This window comes from Hylobates moloch, unplaced genomic scaffold, assembly GCF_009828535.3.
Source record: "Hylobates moloch isolate HMO894 unplaced genomic scaffold, HMol_V3 SCAFFOLD_19, whole genome shotgun sequence".
Lineage (NCBI taxonomy): Eukaryota > Metazoa > Chordata > Mammalia > Primates > Hylobatidae > Hylobates > Hylobates moloch.
Window position 1 is genome coordinate 7,455,941 of NW_026652294.1, and position 27,661 is coordinate 7,483,601.

The 27,661-nt window shown below is 47.0% G+C and overlaps 1 protein-coding gene across 1 annotated transcript in view; it reads left to right on the forward strand.

Moving 5' to 3' along the window:
* MYO18B (myosin XVIIIB) overlaps window positions 1-27,661 on the forward strand; it is a 256,961-nt gene that overhangs the window by 17,902 nt on the left and 211,398 nt on the right. The window contains exon 8 of the mRNA XM_032139582.2: window positions 4,817-4,961. Coding sequence (XP_031995473.2) covers window positions 4,817-4,961 — 145 coding nt within the window. The remainder of the gene's footprint in view (window positions 1-4,816; window positions 4,962-27,661) is intronic.

A 27,661-nucleotide genomic window follows, 5' to 3' on the forward strand; every position in this document is an offset into this window, starting at 1 on the left:
TTGTTAACAGTCTGCATAAAGCCATTGGTCACAGCGTGAATTTGTGTCAAAGAAGCATTTGAAGTGGTTTGCTTTTTTTCTCTTTATTTCTGTGGGGCATTTTTTAGACCAGTTGATTCGCAGGAACTGGTAGAGTGTTTCTTTGTTCTCTCTCTGCTACCTGGCAGGTATCAAGAGAATGTTTTCTCTGTTCTTTCAGAAGAAAAATAAAGTCTGAAAATTCATTGGTCTTTGATACAAGCCTGGGCTAGTTACTGGGGTCGGGTAGGCCAGGTACAGCTTCATTAAGGGAATCTGGTGATCAGGATATGCCTCCCAATAATGGGAGTTGCTAAGTCCCCAAGGCTGTCAGACTTAGCAAATCATACAGGATGCCCAGTTAAATTTGAATTTCAGATAAACATTGAATAATGTTTTAGTATAAGCATGTCCCAAATATTGCACAGGGAAGCCTGAAGGGTTGCGAGCCTATCAGGGCAGGCTGCCTGGAGGAGCGGACCACAAGCTGGTCCTGGAGTGAGAGTGAAAGTAGTCAGAGGCAGTGAGGCCAGCATTTTTGCTGGACGAAATATTGTGGGGGACATATTTATGAAAAAATTATCCATTGTCTACCTGAAATTCAAATTTGACTGGATGGCTCGCGTTTTCTTTGGCAACTCTACAACCCAACTTCAACCCAACTTCATCCCCGGCTGAGCCCTCCTCTTTCCTTCTCCTCCTAGCCAGCCCCCCTACTATGATTAATTCTGCTTCTATTTCATCTGTAACAGCTGGTTCCATCTTCACTGAAAACTCACTGGCAACGGTGGAGTCTGACATAGTGATGTTCGAATCCCAGTACCAGCGGTTAAGCTGGGTGGCCTTAAGCAAGTGACCTCCTCTCCTTGGGCCTCGACTTTTTTCCTTTTTGAAAACTAGGAGAGCAAGAGTCCACCTTGACCTCAGATGAAATGAGATAAAGCCAATAAAGCACTTCAGCAGTGCCTGACACTTCCCATGTCAGCCCTTCTTCTTCTTCTTTCTTCTTTTTCCTTCTTTCTTTTTCTTCTTCTCCTTCCTCTTCCTCCTCCTCCATCATCAAGGATGGCAGCATTGGGCAAGTTGGGGAGGGCTTGGCCTGCTCCCCAACAGCAAGACACGCTACCTAGGCACTCAGTTCCCATTCCATGTTCCTTGGCAGCACATCTTGTTTTCCCTCTTACTGAATTTATTTCTGTTCTCTTCTAATTCATATTTTTAATGAAGCATCTGTTAAAAAAAAAAAAAAAAACTGGCAGGGCGCAGTGGCTCACGCTTGTAATCCCAGCACTTTGGGAGGCCGAGGCGGGCGGATCACGAGGTCAGGAGATCGAGACCACGGTGAAACCCCGTCTCTACTAAAAATACAAAAAAAAAAAATTAGCCGGGCATAGTGGCGGGCGCCTGTAGTCCCAGCTACTTGGAGAGGCTGAGGCAGGAGAATGGCGTAAACCCGGGAGGTGGAGCTTGCAGTGAGCCGAGATTGCGCCACTGCACTCCAGCCTGGGCGACAGAGCGAGACGCCGTCTCAAAAAAAAAACAAAAAAAAAAAAACAAAAAACAAAACAAAAACCTAAATTATGGCTGGGCGCAGTGGCTCACGCCTGTAATCCCAGCACTTCAGGAGGCCGAGGCAGTCGGATCACCTCAGGTCAGGAGTTTGAGACCAGCCTGGCCAACGTGGTGAAACCCCATCTCTACTAAAAATACAAAAATTAGCCGGGTGTGGTGGCACATGCCTGTAATCCCAGCTACTCGGGAGGCTGAGGCAGGAGAATCACTGGGACCTGGGAGGCAGAGGCTGCAGTGAGCTGAGATCACGCCACTGCACTCCAGCCTGAGTGACACAGCGAGACTCTGTCTCAAGAAAAAAAAAATACTAAAAAACGAAATTACTACCTACTTCCTATGGAGAAATCAGAAAAAACACAAGGGCAAAACCAAAAACCAGAATACACGCACACACTCAAACCAGAAAACAAGCGCCATTCACCTCACCACCCTGAGAAACCCACTGGTCCTGTACCTGCAGGTGTTCTTCCAGTATTTTTCCTGCAAATATTTTACATAATTCATAACAAACTGTATATCGTTAAAACTTTCTGGCCGGGCATGGTGGCTCATGCCTGTAATCCCAGCACTTTGGGAGGCCGAGGCGGGTGGATCACCTGAGGTCAGGAGTTTGAGACTAGCCGGACCATTATGGTGAAACCCCGTCTCTACTAAAGATATAAAAATTAGAAAAAGACATTGGGAGGGGATGAGGAAGAGAAAGGAGCAAATGAGCTTTAGTGGAAGTTTTCTCATTCTTCTCTTCACACGAGCTACCTGGTAGATGATGGAGTCCTTCTGTAATTTAAAGTCAAATGCTCATAGGTGACAGTGGGAGCCATAATAAATGTGTGGGCACTGTCCTTTTGGCGTCCTTTTTCTGCTACTTTGAGATCTCATAAATAACTGAGAGTATGTTGGTAAGATGCCTTCCGTCCCTCTGTTTGCTCCAGCTGCAGTTGCTAGGTTGAGCTCCTGGTTGCTAGGGATTTTGTGATCCTGTGGCGGCCCAGAAATATGATGGATCAGTGGAACATGCTTTTGCTATTAACTGAAATGTTTCCCAAGCAAATCTCTTAATGTCACTGTATGCTTTGACGTCGTCCCAATTGGTTGATGATTCTTGCAAGTTTCCCAGTTAGAGGAAGTGGCTTGAGTGGAGGGGACAAGTATCTTGGACTGGGAATCAGTTCAAGAATCAGAAAAGCCTGCTTCTAGTCTTGTGTCTGATATTAATTTGCTGTGTGACCTTGGGCAAGTGTCACCCCCTCTCTGGGCACTGGATGCGCAAAATTCAAAGACTTGCTGGCTTTAACAGCCTACAGTTCATCACCCAAGTTCTCTAAGCAGGCCAAGTGCAAATCAGTTTCTCATTATCGGCTGGTGGATTATTGACAAAAGAATTCCCATTCCCAGCTCACTTCCTTTCCACCCAGCAGGCTTCTGGGCTGAGTCTCCTTGGCCAGATGGTGTGTGCATAGTAGTTTCAGACTAATTTTAATATTCAATCAAATATAATTGGGATTATAAATCTTAAAAAAATCCTACAATCCATAAACATCTGATCATGTCATTTTCTGTTTCCTTCTGTTAAAATATTTGGCAGGCTGGGTGCAGTGGCTCACGCCTATGATCCCAGCACTTTCAGAGGCCATGGTGGGAGGATCACTTGAGTCCAGGAGTTCAAGACTAGCCTGGGCAACATAGCGAGACCCCATCTCTAAAAAAAAAATAATAAAATAAAATCATCTGGGCATGGTAGGGTGCACCTGTAGTCCCAGCCACTTGGGAAGCTGAGGTGGAAGGATCGTTTGAGCCCAGGAGTTTGAGACTGCAGTGGGCTATAATCACATCACTACACTCCAGCCTGGGCCATAGAGTGAGACCCTGTCTAAAAAAAAATTTCTATTGCTGCACAGGAGACAGAAAACAAGTGCCATTTCCTTTAGTGGGAAAGCTCAGTTGGTGGTGGCTGCAAGAAGCAATGTCCTGCAAGGAATCTGGACTCACTGGCTTGCTATAGGATCTTGATTTATTAATGATGTCTGTTATGAGCTCAGGAATATAGTAGGGGCACGAATCAGTATTTACCAATCATGACTGGAGTTTAAAGCCCACACCCTTTAGTATCATGGTTGAGGCCTTCAAGGGTGGCCCATGCCGGCTTCTCCAGCTTTATCTTCTCCCCATCTCTATCTGACCCACCTCCAAAAATAACTGCTTCCAGAGCGGGCACAGTGGCTCACGCCTGTAATCCCAGCACCTTGGGAGGCCGAGGTGGGCAGATCACTTGAGGTCAGGAGTTCAAGACCAGCCTGGCCAACATGGTGAAACCCTTCTCTACTAAAAATATGAAAATTAGCTGGGTGTGGTGGCAGGTGCCTGTAATCCCAGCTACTCAGGAGGCTGAGGCAAGAGAATCGCTTGAGCCCGGGGCGGGGGCAGGGGCAGGGGCGGGTGGAGGTTGCAGTGAGCTGAGATCGTGCCATTGTACTCCAGCCTGGGCAACAGAGCGAGACTCTGTCTCAAAAATAAACAAAACAAAAATAACTGCTTCCATTGACCACCTATTGCCTCCCATAATCCCTTTTGCTCATGTGGTTCCCTTTGCATGTTGGGAGTTTTATTAAATTGGCCAGCTCTGCCTATTTATCTTTCAAACTTCTATCACAGTTTGATCTGCTCTATGCTATTCTCTTTGGCTGTCCTGGGTGGGATTAATTACCCCTTCTCCCTCTGACGTCCCATGGTTCTCTGCATAGACCTATAGCACAGCTTACCCTACAGAGCCTCCCTCTAGACCCTACCTATAGACCCTATATAGCCTGCGTATCAACCTGTACCCATAGCCTACCTACCACTTAGCCCTTTTCACACTTAGTTGCTTTTATGTCTCTTTACAGTTCTACCTTGAGAGGGCCTCAAAGTCAAGGTCTGGGCTTTGCTCATCTTTGCATCCCCAGACCAGAGCCCCGCATAGAGCAGAGCTTCCATAAATCTGTAATGCATGCACACATGCAGGAATAAAAGCCACACTGCATTTCAAAGTCAGAGAAAAATGGTTTGGATAACTTTCCCAGTCGCCTGAGTGTGTCTGTCAATACTCCTCAGCTTAATTGTGGGTAATTTACTGTGGCAATAAAATGACCCTCGCATTCCTCCAAGACGGAGCTCAGCTTCAAGTTGTGAGTTGGTGTTTTCTCCATCGTGATGGCCTTGTTTTCTTCCTCTCTCCCTTTGCCCCCAGCCTGAAGATAAACAGAAGGCGGCAGCTGCCTTTGCCCAGCTCCAGGGTGCCATGGAGATGCTGGGCATCTCAGAGAGCGAGCAGCGGGCCGTTTGGCGGGTCCTGGCAGCCATCTACCACCTGGGCGCGGCAGGGGCCTGCAAAGGTACGTCCTTCCTGCCGGGCTCACCTGGGAGGCCAGCTGTCTCCTTTGGCAGGCGCCTGACAAGGCCCTTCTCTCAGAGAGGTGGGAACAGGGTCAATCTGTCACCTTGTATGTCTCTGGGACTGCTCTTGGGGAGGCTGCTCAAACTAGGCATCGTGAGGAGGACACAGGGCTGGCGTTTCAAGCAAACCTTTTAGACCAGCTCTGTCCACAAGAACTTTCTGCAATGATGGAGATGACTGCTGTTCAGTGCAGTAACCACTAGCCATAGGCTGCTCCTGAACACTTGAAATATAGTAGTGCGACTGAGGAATTGAATTTTTAATTTATTTAATTCTACTTAATTTAAATTTAAGTAGTCACAGGTAGCCAGTGGCTACTGTACTGGAAGTACAGTACAGCAGCTCTAGAATATGCAAGGGAAGGTTGGGTCTGTGCAGTAAAGGTGCCTCGTTTCTTTTTATTTTTTAAATTTTTATTGTTTGAGACAGCGTCTTGCATTGTTGTTCAGACTGAGCAGTAGTGGCGCGATCATAGCTTACTGCAGCCTCCACCTCCTGGGCTCAAGCAATCCTCCCGCCTCAGCCTCCTGAGTAGCCGGGACTACAGGTGTGCACCCCCATGCCTGGTTAATATATATATTTTTTATTTTTTTGTAGACAGGGGTCTCACTTTTTGCCCAGGCTGGTCTCAAACTCCTAGGCTCAAGCAATCTTCCTGCCTTGACCTCCCAAGGTAGTGGGATTACAGGCATGAGCCACCGCGCCCAGCCAAGGTGCTGTGTTTCTAGCTAGACATCCTGGAGATGTTCCCTGCCACATGCCCTGAAACTGATCTTGTATCCTTGTCCCCATCCTTAAGTGTCTGCTTGCGATTTTCCCTATTTTGACCTGGTCTTCCAAGTGGTTCCTGCCATCCCCCTAGTCCTTACCTTCTCCATATCCAGTCATTCACTATGTTCTAGAGATGGTCTCTGTGACATCATTTCTGTCCTAGTTTCTCTATCCTTACTGTTATCACCTTACATGCAGTGTTTACATGTGTGTGTGTGTGTGTGTGTGTGTACTTGGATGGGTACAGTAGCCTCCTTGCTGATACCTGCATTCCTACTCCTACCCATTCTCATCATGACCATCAGGTTCCTTTCTACAACATAGACCCATACTGTCATTCTCCTGCTTAGAATCCTCTGGAGGCTCTCCCTTGCCTCTAAGTCAAATAAAATTCCTTGGCTTGGCATTCAAAGCTCCTCACCTCCTCACCTCAAAAGCTGCTCCCTTTTTTGGCAATATAGAAGGTTCTGGGGAGAGAGTGAGGATGAAGAGCAAGGGTTTCTGCCTTCATGGGGCCTTTGGTGCCTTGTATTATGATTGTGACTTTGTCTGGCTCTTATCAGTGGCTGGTGGCTTCCTTTGGGCCCAGAACATAGAACTGGAAGTTGCTTATTGAATGAACATGTGTGTGAATTGAGGTCTGTCCTGGGACTGTGCATGGATTCTGGCTGACATCCTGGGCTGTTACCTTGGTGGAGGGCAGTAAAATCTTCGAGAAGGTGCTGGTGCATCCTTTCTGTCATCCCCACATTCCCGGGCCCTGTGGCCTATTCCTTTGATTGATTCTCATCCATTTGAGCCACATACATTAACCCACTGTTTGGATTTTGGAAATTTCTAGAAGTCATACTGAGTCAGGAGTAAGTAAGATGGGGATTCCACAGTTGATCCAAGCCAAGGACAGACAAGCTGGGCTGGGGCAAATATGAAAATACAAATGCCACTTGTCTTGCCAAAAATCATCCACGGACATTCACAATGGCAAAGATATGGAACCAACCTAAGTGCCCATCAACCAATGAGTGGTTAAAGAAAGTGTGAGATATATATATATATATACACACACCATGGAATACTACTCAGCCATAAAGATGAGATGAAATAATGTCTTTTGCAGCAACTTGGATGGAGCTGGAGGCCATTATTCTAGGATGGCCTCTTAGAGAATGGAAAACCATTTCCTGAGAATGGAAAACCAAATATCATACATTCTCACTTACAAGTGGGAGCTAAGCTATGAGGATGCAAAAGCATAAGAATGATATAATAGACTTTGGGGACTCAGGTGGGGGATGTTAAGAGGGGGTGAGGGATAAAACATTACATATTGGGTACAGTGTACACTGCTGGGGGGTTGGGTGTACTAAAATCTGATCAATCACCGCTAAAGAACTTAACCAAAAACCACCTGTACCCCCAAAATGATTGGAAAAAAAAATCAGCTGTGGGCCATGCTCAGCGCTTGGCTGTTGGGGCATCACCACTACTTTGCTCAGGGAACTGTGATGTCTCTCACTCAACGTCCTGGTCACTGAGGCCAACCTGAGTCAGGAGCAGACCCTGAGACAGAGATGTGGGAACATGTTGCATATTTGGGGAAGGACCCCAGAAGGCTGTGGCAGGGGAATGGGAAAATGACACAGGAGAGGGAAGGCAGGCAGTATAAGGTGCATGAAGGAGTGGCTTCCCCCTGGGAAACTGAGGCTCAGTCCTGCTGGGGACCCCTGGGAGACTCTGAGGAATATGCCTCCTGGTTGTCCTATCCAAGAGACAAGGAAGTTGAAATATTTATCCAGAGACTAAGGGAGCCCCCTGGCTTGTTGGCCTGTCACCAGGGAAGTGAAGGAGCTCAATTTTATTCCTGAGTTTCTCCTCCTGGGGCAAAGTGGGCCCCCCCCCCTCTGATGTGGGCTCAAGGACCTGACCCATCACATCAGTGCATCCGATGATAAGAGAAAGTCACTTTTATAAATATTTTACTAATACTTGATGATGGCAATAATTTCTGCCAGTCCTCCCCCCACCGCATGTTATAAATTATTTTAAGAAGAGCTGCCGTCAGTCTGCCTGGGAGGCCTGCCCGATGATTTACTTACTTATAGATTCTGCTTTGAAAGATTTCATAATAGGTTGCTCTAAAATCAGCTATTAAGAATTTCAGAGTCGTATATAAATGTCTTTGCTTTGTGTCATAACAGATCATTTTGAAGTATATTAAGAATCATTTTCAGTAATCAGGTTTTTTTTTTTTTTTTTTTTTCATTAAAATGATACTCCCTTCTCAGCACGCCTGGCTTCCTAACGAATTCTGAGAGTCCCAATCCTGTTTTTAAAAACCAATAATAGTTCCCTTTGGGGAGAATTTGGGCCTTATAACTGGACACAGGGTTTTTGAACTGTTATAGCAATGACAATCACCACTAATATTGGCGTGGTGTTTGACAGTTTCAAAAGCACTTATACCTCTATTATGCCCTTTGAATGGATTAGATGTATGTGCTAACCTAATGCCATGGGCAAGAGTCAGGAGTCAGCCTGCTGGATATGAATCCTGGCTCAGCCTCTCTGAGCCTCAGTCTCTTCCTCTGTAAAATGGGGCTAATGACGGTACCCACTTTGTAGGCTTCTTGTGAGAACTGAAGGAGTCAGTGGCAAAAACTGTGTGCACAGGACTTGGCTCCTGGAGGGGTGTTTCATAAGGGTTCATTTTCATCCATCTCCATTTTATAGACAAGCAAACAGAGGCTCCAAGAAGGTATGCCACTGATCTGGTATCACACAGCCAGTACCTTCCAGAGTGGGGTTTGGGCCATTCTCATTTTCCTGGGGCCATTGTGCTGAGTGCTTATAGACCAGATGATGTCACCACCTCCTTAGAACAGCCTGGGAGGGGTGAGGACTGTTACGATGCCCATTTTATAGGGAAGAAACTGATGCGCAGCAGAGAGTTTCATGCATATCCCTCAGGACATACAGCTAAAGCTAGAGATGGGATTCGGACTTAGGTCTGCCTGAGCTCTGAGCCCTGAGACCAGCCTCTGGGACCACACCTCCTACCTCTCAAGTACCCTGTGTTCCTGCCTATGGCAGGCCTACAATTCACCTCAATTCTCAGACTATTCTGAGTTAGCAGAGTTAACACAGACCCTGCAGGTTAAGGGTTCAGTCCCACAAGACTGTCTCCACTTCAGATGCCAGCTGCAAGCACCCGACCTCCTGTACTTCTAGCCAAGTGGCTTTTATGTAGTGAGTTCTCATGACCCCCTTTTCTTGTCTAATAATTCACTAGAATGACTCACAGGATTCAGGAAAACACTTTACTTACAACCGCTGCTCTATTATAAAGGATACAACTCAGGAACAGGGCAAGGGATGGGGAGAGGGCAGAGACTCCTGTCCTCTCTAGGCATGACAGCCTCCCAGCACTTTGATGTGTTGGAAGCTCTCTGAACCCCATCTTTTAGGGGTTTCCATGGAGGTTTCTCTATGCAGGCATGATTGATCAAATTATTGGCAATTAACTCGATCTCCAGCTCTTCTGTCACATCTTAAAAAGAAATCCTATAGCCGGGCTGGGCGCGGTGGCTCACGCCTGTAATCCCAGCACTTTGGGAGGCTGAGGCAGGTGGATCACAAGGTCAGGAGATCGAGACCATCCTGGCTAACACAGTGAAACCTCATCTCTACTAAAAAAAAAATACAAAAAGTTAGCCGGGCATGGTGGCAGACACCTGTAGTCCCAGCTACTCAGGAGGCTGAGGCAGGAGAATGACGTGAACCCGGGAGGCGGAGCTTGCAGTGAGCCGAGATTGTACCACAGCACTCCAGACTGGGCGACAGAGTGAGACTATGTCACAAAAAAAAAAAAAAAAAAAAAAGAAACCCTATAGCCTTTAGCTATTGCCCTCTAAACCCCCATCCCTAAGCAATGCTTTCCCCCAGCCCTAAACAACCATGAATCTACTTTCTGTCTCTGTAGATTTCCTTGTTCTGGATGTTTGACATGAATGTAATCATGCAATATGTGCTATGTTTGTTGTCTTTTATGACTGGCTACTTTCTTTCTTTCTTTCTTTCTTTTTTTTTTTGAGACAGAGTCTCACTCTGTCGCCCAGGCTGGAGTGCCGTGGCGCGATCTCTGCTCACTGCAAGCTCTGCCTCCCAGGCTCACCCCATCCTCCTGCCTCAGCCTCCCGAGTAGCTGGGACTACAGGCACCTGCCACCACGCCCGGCTATTTTTTTTGTATTTTTAGTAGAGACGGGGTTTCACTGTATTAGCCAGGTTGGTCTTGATCTCCTGACCTCGTGATCCGTCCGCATCGGCCTCCCAAAGTGCTGGGATTACAGGCGTGAGCTGCCGTGCCCGGCCGTGACTAGCTGCTTTCACGTGGTGTAATGTTTGCAAGATTCATCCATTTTGTAGCATGGATCAGTACTTTAGTCCTTTTTATGGCTGAATTATATTCCATCATATGGATATACCACATTTTATTTACCTATGGACCAGTTTTTTTTTTTTTTCTTTTATTCTTCCTGAGAGCTGGGTCATAGTAACTGCTCGGAAAATTCTAGTTGAATGTATGCCCCAAACTGGCTTGCACAACAGGTAAAAATTAGGCCCATTTTGCAAAGGAGAGCCCAGAGGCAGAGCGGTTCTGTGATGGGACAAGTATGTATGTGTATGCCAAGAAGACTAGACTTTGCAGTCAGCCACCTCCAGCCAAGTTTCAGCTCTGCCCTTTGATGGATGTGTAATCTTGAACAGGTCCCTTCCTGTATCTAAGCCTCAGTTTTCTCATCTATAAAATGGGGACAGCTATGATACCTTCTCTATAGGGTGAGGAGTGATGAAACGCAACGATGTTCATAGGAAGCCATTAGTTCAGGGCTTTGTGGTTCTGGAAATGTGTCTGTTTTGTTTGTCCTGCAGATCCCATGGTAGACATAAACCAGTCCTCTGGGTCTGTGTCCCCAGTCCTCTCTTAAACTTCTAGCCAATTACTCTGAACTATTTGGGGTTTACACTATTTTGGCCTCAACTTATGGTAAGAAACATTTTACCTCTTGACCCAGTGAACACACACACACACACACACACACACACACACACACACACACACACAACACACACACACACACACACACACACACACACACACACACACACACACACATTTTATAGAGACTAAACCACAGAGGGAATCTTCTGTATTCGTGAGTTTGAAAAAAAAAAAAAAAAGAAAAACAGAAACATGCCAACACTGGCATGTAGCTACAACCATGCCCAGAAACTCACCCTGGTAAATCCACTTTCTCTGCAGCTACAAATCCCATTTTGGGTTTTGTTTCACCTTTATTTTGATTTTTAACCTTACACAGTCTCTCCACCCGGCCACCAGAGTGGCCCTTTTCACACAAAACCCAGCCCACACCATTCCTCTGTCCCCATGCCTGCCCAGGTTGCTCAGAGGCAAGCTAAGGCTGCCACAAAGATCTCCAAGCTTCCAGGGAATAGGGGAGCAATGATTCCCAAGCACTCTCTGTGCTGAGTTACTTGCTAGATCACCGGACCTGAGGAAATATTCAAGATAATGCCTTAAGGTGAGTCTTTGTGGTGCAGTTGTGGCTCAGAGAGGTGGTGGGACGTGCCCAAGGGCACACAGCTGGGAAGTGATGGAGCTCAAAGCTGCCTGAACCTAAGGCTCTCAGGCTTTGCACAGGGACCAGGTCCCTTCTTAGTTGCGTCAATATAGTTGAGGGTTTTGTGTGTGTGTGTGTGTGTGTGTGAGAGAGAGAGAGAGAGAGAGAGTACTCTTGAAGTCTAAGCAATTCTCCTGTGTGTGGAAGGTATAGCTTTTGGCACAAGCCAGGTGGGCTCAGGTGGACACCCTCCATATAAACTTCTTGGTTGTCCAGGGCAACTGTACTTTGCTCAGCCTGGATGTCAGGGGGTGGCCCTGCTCTGTCTGGCAAGGTCCAGGCAGCGAGAAGGCTTCTGAACTTGCATTAGATGTTGCCTGACAGCCTTGGCAGATGGGGCACTGTCAGGACTGTGAGATCGGATATGGTGGAAGACCGTGGGCATCACCCCTAGACCCCTAATTGTCTGGTTCACCTAGGATGTCCATGCTGCGCAGAAGGTGTCGTGGGCTTGCCTGCTGAGGAGGGCTCAGCGAACGGCCCATGGCTGTGATGGGCAAGGAGATGCTTCATCTCTCAGCTCCTCTGGTGTCTGGAGGTCAAGTATGGCCTCCCCTTTCCCTCACTCCTCATGTACAGGTTCTGAGTGTGCCCTCCCTGTGCCCGGCTCTCAGTGGGGATGGAACTGGGCAGCCCCATGTTAAGGCACCCTTCCCATGCCAGCCCCATGTTGCGATTTAGCACATGGCATCCCATTTGCTCCTCTAGATAAACTCAGCTGCATTCTGCAGATGAGGAAACTGAAGCTCCTCCAGGAGAAACCGCTTGCCCAGGGCACACAATATGAGGCTTCGCCCGAGCTTGGACTGGAACTCAGGACTGTCTGGCTCCAAGACCTCTTCCTTCTACTGCAGCGTGCAAAAAGGATGGTCAAAGGACAAATGGTCCCTGTTTAGGGACTCTCAGGTTGGACCAGGGCAAGATCGCTGTGGATTTATTCTTGGAGCCTCAGCTGGGAGCCCTAGAGCTCTCTCCAGGGATCCTTGTCTTATGATCACGTCACCCAATTGGACATAATCTCTGTCCTGGAAGCCTGGAATGGCTTCCCAGCTAGTTTCCTGGCTTCCCTTCTTCCCCATCCTTTCTACCCTGATCTGTTCTCATGCCGCAGCCAGCAGTAACTCCCAAGTTCACACGTTTGGTTGGGTTACTTCAATAGAGCTACCGATGACCCTGTATGAGGGCAATTCCAGCTGGTCTGGTGCCTGCCCACCTCTCCAGCCTCAGTTTGCACCCATGGTGCTGTGGCTCAGCTGCCGAGGATGTTTCCAGTTTTACTCTCTTGCTATTCCCTGCAAGAGCTGTGGTATGGCAGTCTTGTTCTCTCCTGCTCTCCCTACTTCCCTTTGTCAACCCCTCAGCTCTTGATTAGAAAGTCACTGCCCCCCCCCCACCCCCCGCCCCCGCAAGCCTTCCCTGGCCCTGAGCAAGGTCTGGTTTTCCTGCTCTGTATGCTCCAGGCATTCCCTGGCCACCTTTATTTATTTTTCATGTGGGACGATTGATTATTGGATTAATGTCTGTCTCCTATGCTGGGCTGTAGCTCTGTGAGTAGAGAGGTCTTGTCTGATTCTGCTCATCGTTGCATCCCCAGGGCCTAGCACAGGGCCCCGCACGTAGTATGTGCTCAGTAAGTATTTACTGAGCCATGTGTCTTCTTGGCAACTCTCAAAGGAGGGAGAGGTTGCCCTGGAATGGAGGTGAGATGAGGGATGTGAAGGGGTTGTGCACTTAATCACATTGGCAGGTGAAGGAGAGGGGCCAGGCAGGAGGACAGACAGACAAGGGCACTGAACGACAATCACTCTGCTCCTGTGGGCATCCCCTCTTGCCCTGACTCTAGGACACCTCCCATCATAGGACAGGTGGCTCCTGGGCTTAGTCAGTTTATTACAGATTTGTCTGGAGAGGCTGGGCACAGCTGGCCTTTGGATCTTAGAAGCCTGCTCTTGTGCTGGCAATGAGACTGCATCCTTCCCTCTGCCTACATAGCATCCACACTTCCTTTCTGTCTCTCTGGCTTGCCATCACTGATGGGTTCCTGGGGAAGGCAGTGGGAGGGGGCTCTGAGGGCCGGCACCACATGGCAGGCAGAAAACACCAGGTGATTTGAGATCATGGTTGATTTGCTGTTCACCAAGGCTCATGGCTCAAGCCATCACTCCAGGTCCATTAGACAACAATTCATCCAAGCTCAGGCTTCTCTCCTTTGGCGAAAAGTGGCCTGTGGAACCATTAGCTGGTGCTTGTGTATTTCGAATGGCAGCCAATGGATGCTCTCTGGAGCTAAACTTGGTAAAGAGAGAGTAGGGAGGAGGGGAGAGCTGGCGTCCCAGAATTGGACAGAGAAGCATTTGAGTCCAGGCTCCCTGATCTCCTGGCAGTGTGATTCACCCTGTGTCAGTGACTTTTCATCTCGTTGGACCTCAGTTTTCTTGTTTGATAATAACACCACCTACCTTCTACAATCATTGTACAGTCAGATAATAAATGTTTAATACTTGGCACATACGACGTATTCAGTAAGCAGTAACTCTCTTTTCTTTGCAAAGCATTTTGGTTGTCATTTCTTTCTTTTGGCATTAAAGCCTGCCTCTGAGATGGGCTTGGTGAGGGTTGCTAAACCCATTTGGTGAGTGAAGAACTTGCACCTCTCAGAGATGTGGCTCCTCACCTAAGGGCATGAAATGAAACTTCTGTGCTAGAGAACAGCAAGTTCAGAACCAGAATCCAGTTCTAGACTCTCAGCTCAGTGCTCTTTACACAGCTTAGCAGAAGGCCCGAGAGGCCAAGGGTAGTGTAGGACAATGGTTAGAGCACAGTCTAGAGTGACACAGATCTGGGCTCAGATTGAAGTAAGAATTCCAGCACTGGCTGGCTTTGTGGCTGTTCCATTACAGTGCTACTGAAGGAATCAGCCCCCAAACCCATGGCTTAAACAATCACTTTATTATTTCCCAAGGCTTCTGTGTATCTGCACTTTGGCAGGGCTCAACTGGGAGGTTTTGGCTTGGGGTCTCTCATGTGGCTGCAGTCAACTGGTGGCTGATGAAGCATAGGAAGGCTGAAGTAGCCCATTTCCTAGGCTTCATGTGGTCTCAGGTCTCTCCCTGTGGGCTAGTTGGGCTTCCTTATGGCATGGTGGCTTCAGGACTCCAAGTGCAAGTTTCCAGGAAGCAAGATGGAAGGTGCATCACCTTTTCTGAGCTGCAACACTTCTGCCATGTTCTGTTGGTAAAAATCATGTCACAATTTCAAGGATGAGTGAAACCAAATTCCACCCCTAGATGAAGGAGCAGCGAGATTCTAGGGCGTATAGGATGGGAGCTATTGGTGTGGCCATATCTTGCCATAGTGGCCTTGAGCAAGTAACTTAAGCTTTCTGAGGCTCAGAAAACTGAGGCTCAGTTTTCTGAGCCTCACAGGTCTGTTTTGCAGATGAACTGAGATGCTGTTTGCCAAGGGCTTTGGGGTACAGTGCCAGGCATATAAGTAAGAGAGTTAGGTTTTAGAAATCATAATGTTGCAAAGTTTCCATAGCCATTGCATCCCGGCTCTGTACTGAGGTAGAGATGGAATGGCTCCTGAGACTTTCGCTCTCTGTTTTATTACCAGTGTCCCCAACCATCCTCTGAGACCCCCAAAAGACCTTCTTCCTACAGAAGAGTAAATCAAGGATGAACTCTATGTCCTCTTTGCAGCAAGATACGATTTCTCTGTCTTGGGGCCTCTTTTTTTGTATGAGATTAAAATCAGACACACTCCTCTTCCCAGGAATGACCTCTGTTAAAATCCTCTCCAAGTTTTCCCCGTCCTCCACCTCAGCCCCAGGCTGGGGATCACTTTGCATAAATTCTCACTTTTAATTCTCACAGCAAGCCTGACAGGCAGGGAAGGAATCACCATTTTTGTGGTCCAAGATGCTGAGTCTCAGGATCTTGCAATCTTTGTCAAAGTCAAACAGCAGCATGTGATGGGGCCAAGGTCAGAACTCAGTACCTGTCTGCCTCCAAAGTTCTTGCTCTTCTCCACTACAAGGCCACCCAGCTGGCCAAGCTGGTGGGTACATTCTGGGTGCTAGGATCTCCACCCTCTCTCCTGAGAGCGCCTCCTCAGCTCCATCTAATCTCCATCCAGTCCTCAATTTGGAAGGTTGTCCCTCTAAGCAGAATCAAGGAGAGCTCAGACTCGGGGCTAAAGGCATGGGCTCTGGAACCAGGCTGACCGGTGTTCAACCCTGTTTCTCCTGCATGGCCCAGGCGACTCCTTTGACCTCTGAGACTCAATGTCCTTATCTGTAAAGTGGGGATAATCAGAGTGCCTGCCTCCTGGGGTTCTTGTGAGGCTGACATTATTGAACTTGAGTATTTAAAGCTCTGTCATTGCTATCATTGGCATTATTATTAATGAAAAATCGGTCCAGGGCCTAGGGGAGTTTTCCCTAGCAACGTTTAGGAGAGGCTGACCTGGGCCGTTTTTTTTTTTTTTTTTTTTTTTTTTGAGACAGAGTCTTGTTCTGTCACCCAGGCTGGAGTGCAGTGGCATGATCTTGGCTTACTGCAACCTCCGCCTCCCGGGTTCAAGAAATTCTCTGCGTCAGCCTCCCGAGTAGCTGGGATTACAGGCGCCCGCCACCATACCCAGCTAATTTTTGTATTTTTAGTAGAGATGTGGTTTCACCATCTTGGCCAGTCTGGTCTTGAACTCCCGACCTCATGATCCACCCACCTCAGCCTCCCAAAGTGCTGGGATTACAGGCATGGGCCACTGAGCCCAACCTGGGCTAGTCTTTAACCTCCGATCCCTGTGGTCCTGTAGCTGTAAGAGTTGATGTGCGTATCCCCGGAGAGTCAGACTATTGGTCAGCCTGCCTCCTGTCCCTCACCACTTGACAGAAATGACAGTAATGTTTGGAATTCGAAATAGCAACAAGGATGAGCAATGCTTGTCTTGATGGGGACTTTGCTTGGTTTCCTTTTTCTCTGAAGGTCGATGGGTTATTTAATTTGTCTCTCACTAAATCTACCAGTCTACTTGCTGCTGACCCATTGCTTAATATATGATGCAGTCAGAACCATATATAACCCAGCGAGGGGCCCCATAATGGGGTTATGAAGGGAGGCTGCTATCTAGCTGGCACCTCACTCCCCGCCTGCTACCATCGTAAAGATATCAGTCCCAGAATGGATGAGGCTGTAACTCGGGGAGCCAGGAGGTGCTCACAGGGAGGAGAGACAATATCAATAATGACAAGGGCCCAGTCCCACACAGAGCTGGGATACCCCGGCACCAGTAGCAAGGATGGTCCATCCAGGGGTAGGAGGAGGTGGCTGGATGCTCTCCAAGCTGTGGTAAGACTTGAGTGTAGATGGTCAGTGATAGTAACAGAGGGACTGTTAACATAACACAATGACCAACACAATGATTTAAGAGCTTTGGGAAGTGTTTTACCAGTCTTACTGTTTCAAAGCAATCGTATGAGGAATATGTCAATGTTGTCTGTCTATAAAAAATGGAAATAGTCCAGAAGAATAGAAAGTTTTAAAAAAAACAAAAGGTCTTTCCTCACACCCCAATGCCAAATCCCATTGCTATCAAAGGTGACCACTGTGAACAGTTTGGGGTGTACCCTTCCTTCAGGCTTTTTTTGTTTTGAGATGGAGTCTCGCTCTGTTGCCCAGGCTGGAATGCACTGGCGCCATCTTGGCTCACTGCAAGCTCTGCCTCCCAGGTTCACGCCATTCTCCTGCCTCAGCCTCCCGAGTAGCTGGGACTATAGGCGCCCACCACCATGCTCAGATGATTTTTTTGTATTTTAGTAGAGATGGGGTTTCACTGTGTTAACCAGGATGGTCTCGAGCTCCTGACCTCGTGATCCACCTGCCTCAGCCTCCCAAAGTGCTGGGATTACAGGTGTGAGCCACTGTTCCTGTCCTCCTTCAGGCTTATATTTATTTATTATTTTTTTTGAGATAGTGTCTCTCTCTGTCACCCAGGGTGGAGTGCAGTGACGTGATCTCGGCTCACTGCGACCTCCATCTCCCAGTTTCAAGCGATTCTCCTACCTCAGCCTCCTGAGTAGCTGGGATTACAGGTGTGTGCCACTATGCCGGCTAATTTTTATTTATTTGTTTGTAGAAACAGCGTTTTAATATGTTGCTCAGGTTGGTCTCAAATTCCTGGCCTCAAGCAATCCTCCCGCCTCAGTCTCCCAAAGTGCTGGGATTACAGGTGTGACCCACTGTGCTTGGCTGACTTTAATTCTTAAAGCATTTTAGATTTACAAAACAATTGAACAGAAAGTACAAAATTCCTACATACCCCTTCTCCCTGTCCCCACAGTTCTCCCTATTACTGATATCTTGTGATGAACCAATACTGATACTCTATTAGCAGCGAAGGTCCACCTATACTCCTTCTGTTGTATCCTTTCACGGATTTTGACAATTATATAATGTCATATATCCATTGTTACAGTATCATACAGGATAATTTCACTACCCTAACCTGGCTAGTTTTGTTTTTTTCTTAAACTTCTTTTTTTTCTTTTGTGAGACTGAGTCTCGCTGTGTTGCCCAGGCTGGAGTGCAGTGGTGTGATCTCAGCTCACTGCAACCTCTGCCTCCCGGGTTCAAGGGATTCTCCTGCCTCAGCCTCCCGAGTAGCTGGGATTACAGGTGCCCGCCACCACGGCCAGCTATTTTTTTTGTAGTTTTAGTAGAGACGTGGTTTCACCATGTTGGTCAGGTTGGTCTCAAACTCCTGACCTCAGGTAATCCTCCCACTTTGGTCTCCCAAAATGCTGGGATTACAGGTGTGAGCCACTGCGCCTGGCCTTTTTCTTAAACTTTTGATTTGAAATAATTATGCACTCCCAGGAAATTGTAAAAATCACACATAACAGTCCATGAAACCTCTCCCAGCAGCCCCCAATGAGGGCATCATGCATAGCTGCAGTACATATCGAAACCAGGACACTGACGGCGGTGCATTACTGTAATCCAAGCAGCCGTATCTTCAGGCCTCAAAACTGAGCATTTAACTACATCTATGCATTTAACACATATATGTGGATTAAGTGGTTGGCTATTGCTTTTTATGCCAGTGGGTTCACACCACCTTTGTTCTATGCCCTTTGCTTTTTTCACATGTCATATCTCGCCTTGGGCCTCTTTCCACATTGCTTCATAGTGATATTCCTGATTCTCTTTGTCAACTGCAGGGGACTGTCCAGAATGAATGGGCCTCTGTGTATATGACAGTTCTGTTCATGAGCATTCAGGTTGTTTCTTGCCTTTTTGGTGTTATGAATAATGGCACACTGAACATCCTTGTGTACAGACAGTTGTGTGCATTTTGGAGGCATGGTTTCCTGGTAGTGGAACTATTAGGTCAAGGGTGTGTCCAATGTTCAACATTTCAATGAACCCACCCAATTCACCTCCCTGGGTATTAACATGGGCTGGTTGGCTCATTTAGCCCTCACAAGTCTATGGGGTAAGTACTATGATGTTATGATTTCCATTTGTAGGTGGAGAAGCTGAGGCTCAGAGAGGTGCAGCCACTAATTCAGGGTCACACAGTCCCAAGTGGCACAAAGCTGGACTCTGTCTGCCATGCACTACGTCACTGGGGGTCCGAGGGAGGCTTGGCATTTTTAGAGGGACTTGCTGTTTCCACTTTAAGGATGCTACCTCTGTCCTCTTCTCCAAGACAGGCCTGGCCTGTCTTTGCATCTCTGGGCTCACATCTAATTTCTTAGGTGAAGCGTGCAGGGCTCAGAGGAGCCCAACCAGGTCCCCATCTGGTGGCTTCTCACTGTAGCTCATAACTCTGCTTGGCTCTCCTCCAATTCTGAGAGGCTTCTCCCTTCTCCACCTCCATCCCAGCTGCCTCCACCCCTTCATGAGGTGAGCTTCACCCTGAAACAAGGTGCTCCAACCCCAGAGTACATTTACTTCCCCTACATTTTTCCTGAGGGTGCTGATTAGAGTTGGTGTCTGGGACCCAGCTGGCTGGGACAGCTTTGTTCAATTCTTCAAGCTCTGAATTAAAGGGTGTGAAGAGTGGTGGAGTCAGGAGAAGTGGGAGAGCTGCAGGGCTGGGCCTGGGTGGCTTCTCTGTGCAGAGGGCCTTGGACAAGCAAGCTCAGCCTCCCATGGCCTCAACTTGCCAGGGCTCTGCCAGTTCCCATAAAGATCTCTCTGCATGGTTGAAGAAGCCAAGGAGTCACCTGCCCACTTGGCCCTAAGAGCATCCCTGATGGGTGGAGAGTCCAAGGGCTGGAAAGGGACTTGGACTGCAGCCAGCCTAAGCCCTTCTTTGAACAGGGCAGGGACCAAGGCTCAGAGAAGGGAAGAGACTTTCTCAGGGTCACCCAACGAGGCTACAGGGGACTAGAATCATTGTCTCCTGACTCCTGAGCCAGTGCTCTGTTGATCTTGTTTGACTCTCTCCGTCCTTCCCTCCTTTCTCCTCTCTTTCTCTTCCTTCTCTCCTTTCCTCCCACCTCTCTTCATCCTTCTCTTCCCTCCTCCTTTCCTTCTTTCTCATCTCCTCTCTTTTCCCTTCCCTTCCCTCTCTTTTCTCTCCCCTCCCGTCTTCCCTCTTATTCTCCTCTTTCCTCCACTTCTCCCTTCCCTCCACTTCTCCCTTCCCTCTTCCTCCTCCTCCTTCTTCTTCCTCTTCCTCCTCCTCCTCCTCTTCTTCCTCTTCCTCCTTCTCCTCCTCTTCTTCCTCTTCCTCCTCTTCCTCCTCCTGCTCTTCTTCTTCCTTCTTCCTTCTTCCTTCTTCCTTTTTTGAGACGGAGTTTCGCTCTTGTTACCCAGGCTGGAGTGCAATGGTGCAGTCTCAGCTCACTGCAACCTCCACCTCCCAGGTTCAAGCGATTCTCCTGCCTCAGCCTCCTGAGTAGCTGGGATTATAGGCATGAGCCACCATGCCCCGTCCCTCTTCCTTCTTTTCTTCTTCTGTGTGCCTATTGGATGATAAGCCCTCAACTTCCAAGATGAAATTTCAATGGAATTAAGAAAGATAAACCCAGGCTATCTTGGATGGTGGATGATGCTGGAGGCAAGAATTCTGGGCAGGAGACAACCAAAGTTGAGAGTGGTCAGCTCCACTCAAGGGTTTCTAGAGGCAGAGACCCTTGAACCGAATCTTGAAACCAGAATAAATTAAGGAGGGTGCTCTAGGCAGAGGAACCTGAATGACAAAGACACAGTGGCTTGATTCAGCATGGAGCAGGTTCAGGGTCCTCCTTCTCAATGCAAGGCCTAGGGCCTCTGTCTTCCTATTCATAAAGCATCAACCTAAGGGCCCCTGCACTGGTGCTGTGAACCTAAGGGCTCTAATGGAGACAGGATTGCCACGTGGCCTAGCATCCTGGAGATTTCATCGATCTATTCTTGGACCCAGCACCCTCGAGGCCTGTCACCTCTCACCTCCTCTGCCCCATCCCACCCAAATGCCTTCCCATGGCTGCAGGCCCTACATCCTCCACCCTGCGCCAGCTGGTGACTTGGCTGTCAACCTGACAGCTACTGCAACCAAGTCAATTCTGGGCTGCAGGCAAGGATTTATTCTGCATTTTCTGAGAATGTAGAATTTATTCATAAAGCTGGAATGGCTGCTTGGGATGTAAACAAATATTTTTAAAAAATACGGGGAGGGGGGAGGGACAGCATTAGGAGATATACCTAATGCTAAATGATGAGTTAATGGGTGCAGCACACCAACATGGCACATGTGTACATATGTAACAAACCTGCACATTGTGCACATGTACCCTAAAACTTAAAGTATAATAATAATAATAATAAAAAAGAAAAAAATGAATTTCATCTAAAAAAAAAGATAGTTATAGGATGATTCAAGATTTTAAAATTTCTTTTTATCTTCTTGTAAGTTACATTTTTCTAGCAATTTGTCCATTTCGCCAAAGTTTTCAAAAACGTCGGTTTTTGGTGTTGATGGCATTGTTTTATTATCTTTTAAAACACTGTTCTGTGTAGTTATGCCTTCCTTTCCATTAAAACATTATTCGCAAAAAAAAAAAAAAAACTACATGCTCAGAAGTGGCGATGCTGGTAGACGGAGCTCACTGGTAGTCCCACACCTTGGGAAGGTGGGGTGAGGAGGTTAGGACACCTACGGGACCCCAGTTTCAGACTGGTTGAGCCACTCACTTGTTGGGTGGCTCTGTGAAAGTTTCTACCCTTCTTTTGGGCCTCTGTCTCTCCTAAATAATAACAGCAGCTCACATTTAATCAGTGCTTACCATGTGCCCAGGCACTGTTCTTTTTTTTTTTTTTTTTTTTTGAGACAAAGTTTCACTCTTGTTACCCAGGCTGAAGTGCAATGGCATGATCTCGGCCCTCTGCAACCTCTGCCTCCCAGGTACAAGTGATTCTCCTGTCTCAGCCTCCTAAGTAGCTTGGATCCAGACACTATTCTAAGAGCTTTGGCTCCTTCAGCAATCTCATGGAGTAGATGCTATTATCTTATTTTACAAATGAAGAAACTGAGGCTCAGAGGGGAGAAAGAACTTGCTGAATGGGGTGGTCTAGGTGCTCTCCAGGGTCCCTTTTTTCCTTGATTATCAGATACCCTATTCACCCCTTTTTGGAAGGGAGATAGTGATGGCTCAGTGAGAACTCCAATATGTATGAGTTCTGGACTCATCATTCAGAGACAAAGCATAACAATACTAGCAATAACAATGACAATGGCGATGATGATGGAATGAATTGTTAATATTTACTAAGAATTCATCTTCTGCCAGACATGATTTAAGTGCTTTGCATGGATTATTCCATTTAATCCTCATAACTCTATGTGATAGATTATACCCATTTTATGGATGAGTAAGTGAAGGCTCAGAGAAGTAAAGTAAGTTACCTAAGGTCATGGACATAGGGAGGGGAAGAGCCCAATTTGGGATCAAGAGGTTCTCTGTCTTGAAATCCCACACCCTTATTCTTTACATCACTGAATTGCAGGGTTCATGGCCATACCAATAAATGGAATTCGTAATCATGCCTTTTTGTATGGTTGTTATATCGATGAGATTATGTGCTTAGCACAGGCTCAGACGTGTGGTGAGTACTCAGAAAAGGCCAGCTACTCTTGGGCTTCCCTCGGACCCAGGAAATAGCTTTAAAGGGGACAGTTTGATAGGTTGAATGGCCCCCGCTCAGCTTGCCTTAGCGAGGGGCATGTGAATGTGGAAAGAGCATTACAGGGGACCATCTAGGTCTGGGCTTGGTCCTGGGCTCTACCTTGCTAGCTGAGTGACCTCAGGCAAGTCGTGCATAGAGTTGCAGCTGGTCCATTCTTTGAGCCTTTGCCCCTGCAGGTGCCCCATGTGACATCTTCCAGCCAAGGTCTCCCTGACAACTCTGCTCCTCAGCTTGGATCACCTGCTCTGGGACACACTCCTAGGTGGCTTGACACATTCAATGTCTTATTTCATTCTTAAAACAACCAGATGGGAGAGGAGCTACCCCATTTTACAGATAAAGCAACTGAGGCTCAGAGAGCTGATGTCTCCTACTTGAGATCTTGCAGCCAGGTTGAAATTATCTTTGGACAACCAGCTTCCAGTTCTTTCCACAATTCCCACCACCTCAAAGATGCCTCATGCATCTTTCTCCTTCAGCTTCTTGATCAAATTAGTTTGAGAGACCCCCCCCCAAAGGCTCCCTTCCTCTTGTGAATTCCCCATACACGTTGGCATATTCAAGGTTCTGACAAGTCCTGCAAGAAGGAAACCTGTTTTGCTGAGTTTAGTTTGATGTTGCTCCAACTGATTTGCCCATAAAGCCTTCTTTTCCCCCAAACACCTGCTCATAGTCCCCAGAACATTGGGAATGGTCTGTGTGCTGTGTTCTCAGTTGTTAAGGTACGGGCAATGATTCATGTTGGATTATGCATAACTCAGCATCAATTTATAGGTGGCACATTGGCCAGGCCTTTGGACAACTTTCTCCAAATCCAGTCAGGTGGAACAATATGTCCAGGTTTGTGGGGCTGCATGGCACCTGAGGGCAGCAGGACCTGGAAGGAGCTCTAAGAAACAGGAATGGATTTGAAGTTCTAGCCTCTAAGAATGAGAAGGTTACATCTTCCATGTTCTCAAAAACAGAACTTTTCTGGATGTCCCTGGGCAGAAAGCCACAGCTACCTGAATTGGATCTTCTCCCGGGGTTTCTCTTTCTGACCCATTTGTCATTTTTAAGGGTGGAAATCTCCGAGTGGGATCATAATAGCGTTGACATTTACTGAGCAGGTTGTGTGTTATGCATCCTGCCCGTATAACCTCATTCATTCTTCTTTTATTTATTATTATACTTTAAGTTCTAGGGTACGTGTGCACGACGTGCAGGTTTGTTACATAAGTATACATGTTCCATGTTGGTTTGCTGCACACATCAGCTTGTCATTTACATTAGGTATTTCTCCTACTGCTGTCCCTCCCCCAGCCCCCCACCCCCCGACAGGCCCCATTGTGTGATGTTCCCCGCCCTGTGTCCATGTGTTCTCATTGTTCATCTCCCACCTATGAGTGAGAACGTGGTGTTTGGTTTTCTGTCCTTGTGATAGTTTGCTTAGAATGATATAACCTCATTCGTTCTTCACAAGCACTCCATGGAGTAAATTCTGTTCATCATTCCCACTTTACAGAGGAGGAGACTGAGGCTCAAAGTGTTGACACGACTTCGCCAACATCATGCGGCTGTAAGCAGTGGAGGTGGGATTTGAACTCAGGCAGTCTGTCTCCAGAACATTGCCTTTTCCTGTAGCAGCTACAGCCTTTTAGACTTATCCCTTCTCTACAGGCGGCCTCCTTCCTCACAGGCCTCCGAATTGTAAACCTCTGTGTGAGGAAAAGTGAACCAGATGCAGCAAGATTATAAATGTCACATAATGTTGAGTAATTCAGCAACAGCACAGCTATTGTTGGAAGGAGAAATAACTTGCTTATTAGTAGATGCAGGAGGCCACAGTAATTGATAGCAATTGAACTCATGGTGGGTGGGGAAAAACAGCTATGTTATTTCTCTCTCTCTCTCTTGTTTTGTATTGACATAAAGGGAAAAACCTGCCTTTGCAGGTGGATTTCAGCAACTCAGAAACTGCAGTTTCATTACTTTCCCTTGTTCCTTTTCCTCCCTTCCTCCCTCTTTCTTTCTTTCCCTTCCTTCCTTCCTTCCTTTCTTTCTCTTTCTTTTTCTTTCTTTCTTTCTTTTTCTCTCTCTCTCTTTTTCCCTCTTTCTTTTTCTTTCTTTTTGTCTCTTTCTTTCTTTCTTACTCTCTCTTTCCCTCCCTTTCCTTTCCTCTTTCTTTCTTTCTCTTTCTTTTCTTTCTTTCTTTCTTTCTTTCTTTCTTTCTTTCTTTCTTTCTTTCTTTCTTTCTTTCTTTCTGTCTGTCTGTCTGTCTCTCTCCCCTTCCTTCCTTCCTTCATTCTCTCTCTCTCTTTTCTCTCTCCTTCCTTCCTTCCTTTCCTTCCTTCTTTCCTTCCTTCCTTCTCTCTCTCTCCGTCTGTCTCCTTCCTTCCTTCCTTCCCTCTCTCTCTTCCTTCCTTCCTTCCTTCCTTCCTTCCTTCCTTCCTTCCTTCCTTTCCTTTCCTTTCCTTTCCTTTCCTTTCCTTTCCCCTTCCTTCCTTCCTTCCTTCCTTCCTTCCTTCCTTCCTTCCTTCCTTCCTTCCTTCCTCTTTCTTCTTTCCCACTCTCTCTCTCTCTCATTTCTCTTTTGTTTGTTCTCTCAATTCAAATCCCAGCCGGCCTCTTACCGAAGGAGTGACCTGACAAATGGCTCAGGTGGGGCATTTTGCCCGGGGTCACCTGGTTAGGTAACCACTCTTTCGGCTAAATCACTCTTTCCAAAACCACTGTCTCATGGATCATTAGATCTGCAAGAGATTCTGTAAAAGCATTCTGAGGCCAACTAAGTCTGAACAGAATTTCCCCTTCTTACAGATTCATAAGATATACTTTAAAGGCTCTGAGAAGTCCTGCAGTTAAGAAACTTATTTAACCAAGCATTGACCAAATTGATATGGTACATTATTCATTTTTTCCCAGTGATACTGATGACCATTCCATAGAAGAACTGCTACGAGGTGCACCTTTGGGGAACTCTGATCCCCACCTGTGTGGCCGCCTGCTCTGCCCTGCATCACATCCATTCTCCAGGAGGGCAGTGAGGAAGGGAAATGGGGTAGGAAGGCAGGAACTGTGGGCCCATCTGCCATGGGGACCTGTTTCTCCCTAGCAACCTGAAAAACGGCTGACAACCAAAAGCACACACCAGAAATGATCTCTGCACTTAGCTTTGGGATTTCCTTGTCTCCTAATCTCCTTGCCTCCTGGTGGGTGGAGAGAAAAGTACCTGGATAGAGTGTGTGATCCCCTCTGGAGTGGGCTGGGGGCAGGGGAAAATCCAGTTCCCCCAGTGGGGAGTTCCCTTTGAGGAATAATTTCTGTCCTTTCTCTCTGTTTCTCTCTCTCTTTGCCTCTCCCTCTTTGTGTCTCTCTGCCTCTCTCAGTTTGGTTTTATCTTGTATTCCATCTCCCCTTGCTGTAGCTTTGCAAAGAGCTGATGGTCTGCATGGGTGGTTCCTTGAGCATGGAGCCCGAGATCAGCCACAGCCGGGCAGAAATCACATCTTGTACTTCTTCGTACAAGAATCTTGACCTTACTGGGTCTGTTCTGCATTTGTGCACTGTCTCAGAGGGTTTTGGTGAGATGAGGCATGTAAAGCCTTTAGCTCGGTGCCTGGCACATAGGCCATGCTCAACACTTGATGGCTTGAGAAGAAGTGACCTCAGCTGACTCAGAAGCTCTGGGGTGTGACCCATATCCCAAGTGCACCAATCCATTATCCATTCCACATGGCCTCTTTAAAAAGCAGTGAATAGACAAGAACCTGCAGGGGAAGTCTCTGCAGCCAGCAGGACAGGATAATCCCTTCTGGGCTGAAGGCTACCCTCCTTGGTTTTGCAGGTGGAGAAGGGAATTGAAATTTGTCGAGCATCTTTTCTGGGCCAGGCACTCTGCTGGGTATCTCACATGTAACCATCTCATCTCCTTCTTGCAACCCTATGAAGAGGTGTTGGGGTTTTAAGATTCCGTTTCACAGAGAAAGAAACTGAGTCTCAAAAAGGCTGTGTACCTGGCTTTGTGCAACAAACTGGGAATAGCAGAAACAGGAATTGGACCTAGATCCAGTTTGGGCCAACACCCATGTTATTGCCCAGTTCCTTTTCTCCCTGCCTCAGGTGCCAACTCAGGGTTCTTGACCTCCCCTGGGAAGAGACTTTGGTCACCACCCATGTCTAAGCAAAGATAGAAGAATCCATGGGATTGGATTTTGTGCACCGGCCAGCCTTTGGGGAGCTGATAGTAGAAGATGCTTTTCCTGGCAAAGCTCCCCGTGTGCCTACCTGGATTGCCCCAGCAGCACGCATCTCAGCTGCACCTGCAAATATCCCCCCTAGGTCAGGCAGGATTTAGAGTCCAGCCAGCATCCATTAACCACTCTTCTTTTAAGAAATATCAATTGCCAGTTTCCTTTATGACTTCTCCCAGCTCATCAAGGCCAGCAAGGTCACTACAATTGCAAGTGTTCAGAGAGTAGGCGTGGAGTGGAGCAAGAGGGGACAGGACCTCACCCACCTAGAAAGACATCTCCTATTTAGTTCACTCTCAATCCACAGCACAGGAAGAAGAAATTCTCATTCAGTGCTAATAGCCTTTAATGCCTCTCTCTAATATTTGCTAATCTCTCTTCTTAACAAAGAGAGAGCAGACTTCAGGCTCACAGGTAATAGTTTAATTAGAATCTAATGAGATTATTGTGCTTATGTAATATTTGTTTCTACTTTCTATTTGTGGCAGGTGATAATGAATTGTCACTTAACATAGTGTGCTAATATTTCTGTTTACAATTTATTTAAGTGAAGATGAAAAGTGAGTCCATTTAAAAGTAGAGTCACAAAGATATGGCAAAAAAGATGATATTTGAAGGACTGATTTTGGTGAAAATGTAGTTCTTCCACTTAGTATCAGCCTGTTTTCTGGTGACTTCTCTCAGATTTTTAATCTATAAAATGGGATTAATAATAGAGCTTTTTAGGACTCTTGTGAAGATTTAATAATAATAA